This window comes from Salvelinus namaycush, chromosome 39, assembly GCF_016432855.1.
Source record: "Salvelinus namaycush isolate Seneca chromosome 39, SaNama_1.0, whole genome shotgun sequence".
Classification (NCBI taxonomy): Eukaryota; Metazoa; Chordata; class Actinopteri; order Salmoniformes; family Salmonidae; genus Salvelinus; species Salvelinus namaycush.
Window position 1 is genome coordinate 4,272,165 of NC_052345.1, and position 5,474 is coordinate 4,277,638.

Sequence of the window (5,474 nt, forward strand, 5' to 3'; positions counted from 1 at the left end):
GTGTTCAGTGTTAAGATTTCCCTCCACTGGAACTAAGGGGCCTAGCCCGAACCATGAAAAACAGCCCCAGACCATTATTCCTCCTCCACCAAACTTTACATTTGGCACTATGTGATGCAAAGTGTCAGCTATATACAGTTGAAGTTTACATACACTTAGGTTGGAGTCATTAAAACTTGTTTTTCAACCACTCCACAAATTTCTTGTTAACAAACTATAGTTTTGGCAAGTCGGTTAGGACATCTACTTTGTGCATGACACAAGTAATTTTTTCAACAATTGTTTACAGACAGATTATTTCACTTATAATTCACTGTATCACAATTCCAGTGGGTCAGAAGTTTACATACACGAAGTTGACTGTGCCTTTAAACAGCTTGGAATATTCCAGAAAATGATGTCATGGCTTTAGAAGCTTCTGATATGCTAATTGACATCATTTGAGTCAATTGGAGGTGTACCTGTGGATGTATTTCAAGGCCTACCTTCAAACGCAGTGCCTCTTTGCTTGATATCATGGGAAAATCTAAAGAAATCAGCCAAGACCTCAGAATTTTTTTTGTAGACCTCCACAAGTCTGCTTCATCCTTGGGAGCAATTTCCAAACACCTGAAGGTACCACGTTCATCTGTACAAACAATAGTACGCAAGTATAAACACCATGGGACCATGCAGCCGTCATACCGCTCAGGAAGGAGACGCGTTCTGTCTCCTAGAGATGAACGTACTTTGGTGCGAAAAGTGCAAATCAATCCCAGAACAACAGCAAAGGACCTTGTGAAGATGCTGGAGGAAACAGGTACAAAGTATCTATATCCACAGTAAAACGAGTCCTATATCGACATTACCTGAAATGCCGCTCAGCAAGGAAGAAGCCACTGCTCCAAAACCGGCATAAAAAAACAAGACTACAGTTTGCAACTGCACATGGGGACAAAGATCGTACTTTTTGAAGAAATGTCCTCTGGTCTGATGAAACAAAAATAGAACTGTTTGGCCATAATTACCATTGTTATGTTTGGAGGAAAAAGGGGGAAGTTTGCAAGCTGAAGAACACCATCCCTACCATGAAGCACGGGGGTGGCAGCATCATGTTGTGGGGGTGCTTTGCTGCAGGAGGGACTGGTGCACTTCACAAAATAGATGGCATAATGGGGAAAAATTATGTGGATATATTGAAGCAACATCAAGACATCAGTAAGGAAGTTAAAGCTTGGTCGCAAATGGGTCTTCCAAATGGACAATGACCCCAAGCATACTTCCAAAGTAGTGGCAAAATGGCTCAAGGACAACAAAGTCAAGGTATTGGAGTGGCCATCACAAAGCCCTGACCTCAATCCTATAGAACATTTGTGGGCAGAACTGAAAAAGCGTGTGCGAGCAAGGAGGATTACAAACCTGACTCAGTTACACCAGCTCTGTCAGGAGGAATGGGCCAAAATTCACCCAACTTATTGTGGGAAGGTTGTGGAAGGCTACCCGAAATGTTTGACACAAGTTAAACAATTTCAAAGCAATGCTACCAAATACTAATTGGGTGTATGTAAACTTCTGACCCACTGGGAATGTGATGAAAGAAATAAAAGCTGAAATAAATCATTCTCTCTACTATTATTCTGACATTTCACATTCTTAAAATAAAGTGGTGATCCTAACTGAGCTAAGACAGGGAATTTTTTACGAAGATTACATTTCAGGAATTGTGAAAAACTGAGTTTAATTAAATGTATTTGGCTAAGGTGTATTTAAACTTCTGACTTCAACTGTACAATACATTTCTATCTGGAACTTTATAGAATGCTAAAATGCAAATATATGACGTAGAACAGATATACTTTTCAGTCAGGGCAATCTTTTCAGCTCTATACAATACATTTATATCTGTCAGTTGTGGCCTCTCCTGACCTGGAGCCAGGTACGCTGCTAGCTGAGTGTGCGGTGTGTGGGAGGGGCTGCGAAGAATAAAAAACAAAAGGCACCCAACCTACAGTGGCTCCTCCTCTACCTGTGGGCGGCCAATTCTTTGCTCATATCACCGTCGACAACATACATTGAGGAAGGAGAAAGAAGACGTCAATCGTGTCCCAAGCCCGTTGAGAGTCATGAACCGGATATACCAAGAGACAACATGAGGTATGTGTCAATTAAAGCTGGAGTTTGTTTGTAGACATTGCGACATTATTTTGAGGGTGTGTATTAGGTATATTTCACGCTATCGCGATCCAGTCATAAGGGATTACGATTACACTGAACGTCATAAAATATAGTTTCCCGGTTCTAGTTACTGGATGTGCGCAAACTTTAGTTCCAGCCTATGCCAGTCCAGCGCTAACACGCCTTACTCAAATAAACCGACTGAAGACACAATGATGACAGGTGTTTTAGTGCTGGGGTGTAACAACAGCCAGCACACCTAGTAAATAGAGGGCCTGATTGGTGTCCCCGTTTTGCCCCAACTAACACACCTGACTCCAATAATCACCTAATCATGATCTTCAGTTTAGAATGCAATTTGATTAATCAGCTGTGTTTGCTAGGGATGGAGAAAAAGTGTGACACCAATCAGGGCCCGAGGACTGGAGTTGCCCACCCCTGGACTTCTAACACTTGTCTGTCTTTATACGATTTAATTATGTGATTGTCAGACAGCCAAGGAATAGTTATTGTAGTCTAACTACACCACCAGTACACCAGACGCAATTGTCTTCGTAACAACCTCATGTACAAAGGGCAAAGCAAACCGTGGTAATGCAATATAGCCTACTCTTGGTGCGTTCAAGACACCTGATAACATGACGCTGCTGCAACAGATGCTGCGTTCAAAACAACTGGGAACTCGAAAAAAAAGTTCTCAGTTCTGAAAACGGCATCTGTTGCAGCAGCGTCATGTTATCTCTAATTTCTTTCTTTTTATAGTTTTATCAATCTGTCTGATCATGCACCAATGACCAGTGACCATCTATAACTACTGTATGTTGCACCAGAGATAGCTACTGTGAAAACCTCAACTTTGATTTCACGCTGTTCAACTGCACATAACACAATGCCACTTCTCTTTTAGGCAGGCTATATTTTTTTAATTGATAATAACTGCAGACATGCACATATCACTTGGTCTTAGAGGTATAGTATATGAGAGATCAATTAAAAATATTAATATTCATCTTAACAATATATTCATGACTTATATTTCTTGTTTGCTGTGTAAGGGGTGATTTCAAGAAATGTTTATACATTCAAATGGTCCTTATGTACAACAGTGTGGCAAGAACCATTGACCTACGAACCATTGACCCCTCTCACTCTTTCTATCCTTTCTCTCTTCATCAGCCCAGCTCTGATGCAATCCTGTACAGCCCTTTCCAGAAGGCTGTATACAAGACCCTGTTTTCTATTCATCCTGGTGGCAGTGGCTGTCGTGACCTACACCACCTTCGCCTTGAATTGGTGGAACGACCCACAGCGACCCTCTGTGAATTTCACTGGAAAGACTCCTGATGATGATCAGGTGAACACGCGTGTCTTGACCAATCGGAATGGTGTCCAATGGGAGGATCCCGGGCGGTACCACGTGGCATACCCGCGGGGGTACAAATTCGTAATGGATGAGCCGGAGAAGTGTCGGACCGGGAATCAGGCCCCGTTCCTGGTGCTGATGGCCCCCGTGGCGCCTGGTAACCCTACTGGAAATTTCACACAAGATTAACACATTCTGTTTGCAATTCCAACATGGCATGTGAAGTGACTTGATAACCTGTTTCCAATACATTTGAAATGTATTTAAGAACTAAAAATGCAATCCAAACTTACTTTTTTTTTCAGGTGTTTGTGAAAGCCGACTGGAAGAAATTGTTACAGTAAAATGTGTTATTGTGTAATTATTGTATTTCCAACACGTTTTTAACATGTACATTTCCGGTAGGTAACCTGGCCGCCCGGGACGCCATCCGCAGGACGTGGGGTAATGAGACCCTGGTGCAGGGGAAGAAGGTACAGACGCTATTCATGCTAGGACTTCCTGGAGGATTAGGTGCCCAGGAGCTGCAGGAGAAGGTTGGTCTTGAATGTTTTAGCTTTTTGTGGGTGTTTTTTTTAAGTGTGTTGGGCTTGTTAATATTTAAATAGTTTGATTTGAGTTGATTCTGATCTGATTCGAAGGTGAACCAGGAGAGCCGGGCGCACCATGACCTCCTCCAGAGCGACTTCAAGGACACCTACCATAACCTGACCATCAAGACCATGGTGATCCTCGAGTGGCTCGTCTCGCGGTGCCCCGAGGCCTCCTACGCCATGAAGATTGACTCAGACGTGTTCCTCAACGTCCAGAACCTTGTCTCCATGCTGGTCAACCCTGACACTCCCAAACAGAACTACATGACCGGTCTAGTCTGGTGGCACAGCCCGGTGCTGAGAAACCCCAACAATAAGTTCTTCCTTCCTTATGAGGTGATGGCTGAGTTGGAGTATCCCCCGTACCCTCTGGGGTTTGGCTACATCATGTCCATGGACCTCCCCAAGAAGATCATGGGGGTCTCTCCACAGATCAAGGTTTGTTGATCTACTGTATTTTGCCAAACAAATGTTCCTATGTATGGGACTTAAAGTATTCTTCTTTATTTCTCTCATTCATTGGTAACACTTTATTATTATGTAGCATTCACAAAGCATGTCATTATTTAATTAATCCTGCCATTCATCCATCCATTAATTAATTTATTTCAAGCCCATCTACATCGAGGATGCCTACCTGGGGATGTGTCTGAAGCGACTGGGCATCTCCCCCACCAATCCTCCCAGCAAGTCGCTCTTTGTTGTCAACCCCATCTACAGCTACGGACGCTGCAAACTGTCCACTGTGGTTGCCGTGACGACGACCAAAGTGAGCCAGCTGCTGAGGTACTGGCAGGACTACACAAGGCCCGGCCCGCCGTGCTGAGAGGGTAATCACCACAGCAACCATTACTTCTTCCTGTTTGGAAAATGGATTTCATGAAGACACTTCCTGTATGTTTCCCTTCCTGGAAATGTTGAATTGGAACTTTGGGTAAGAGACATTAGCTCTTGCATAAGAGACATCCGTTCAGTCTTGTTGGGAGATCCATAGGTTGTTTGGTATTTTGCTAATGTATGCCTCAACCCCTCCCTTTACATTGACTGTGGTGCAGTGAAGGTGGATAGGTTTTGGAGAGGGCTTATTGGGCCTGTCTCAATACCTTTCAACTGTCACATGCTGCATATTTGTATAATACCTTAGAACCTTAAGACTGGATCCTATCAGATCTGCGCTAGCCGACACCCGCATAGTGGTTGTATTGGTGGTGTCGCAGGTGTCACTGTCAAATCCACAAGCGGCTCCCGGCATTATACCTAAAGTGGACATTGCCATTGGCTGCAAGGAGTTGCACAAGGGAAATCCCATGCAGCCTTGTTTCCAAGTTTGTCAACACTTTACTTGACACCAGCGCCATAACATG

The 5,474-nt window shown here is 43.6% G+C and overlaps 1 protein-coding gene across 1 annotated transcript; it reads left to right on the plus strand.

Moving 5' to 3' along the window:
- Nucleotides 1-2,059: 2,059 nt before the first annotated feature.
- LOC120032855 (beta-1,3-galactosyltransferase 2-like) lies at nt 2,060-5,235 on the plus strand. Its single transcript, XM_038979061.1, has 5 exons — nt 2,060-2,133; nt 3,331-3,674; nt 3,923-4,053; nt 4,159-4,548; nt 4,724-5,235. The coding sequence occupies exons 1-5, from the start codon at nt 2,129-2,131 to the stop codon at nt 4,934-4,936; spliced, it is 1,083 nt and encodes a 360-aa protein (XP_038834989.1). The 5' UTR covers nt 2,060-2,128; the 3' UTR covers nt 4,937-5,235.
- The last annotated feature ends 239 nt before the right edge of the window (nt 5,236-5,474 follow it).

Bases quoted from the DNA above. Each gene is read 5' to 3' on its own strand.
- LOC120032855 (XM_038979061.1), top strand. The intron at 3,675-3,922 runs GTAACCCTACTG...CATTTCCGGTAG, and splicing joins GATGGCCCCCGTGGCGCCTG to GTAACCTGGCCGCCCGGGAC. The intron at 4,054-4,158 runs GTTGGTCTTGAA...TCTGATTCGAAG, and splicing joins CCCAGGAGCTGCAGGAGAAG to GTGAACCAGGAGAGCCGGGC.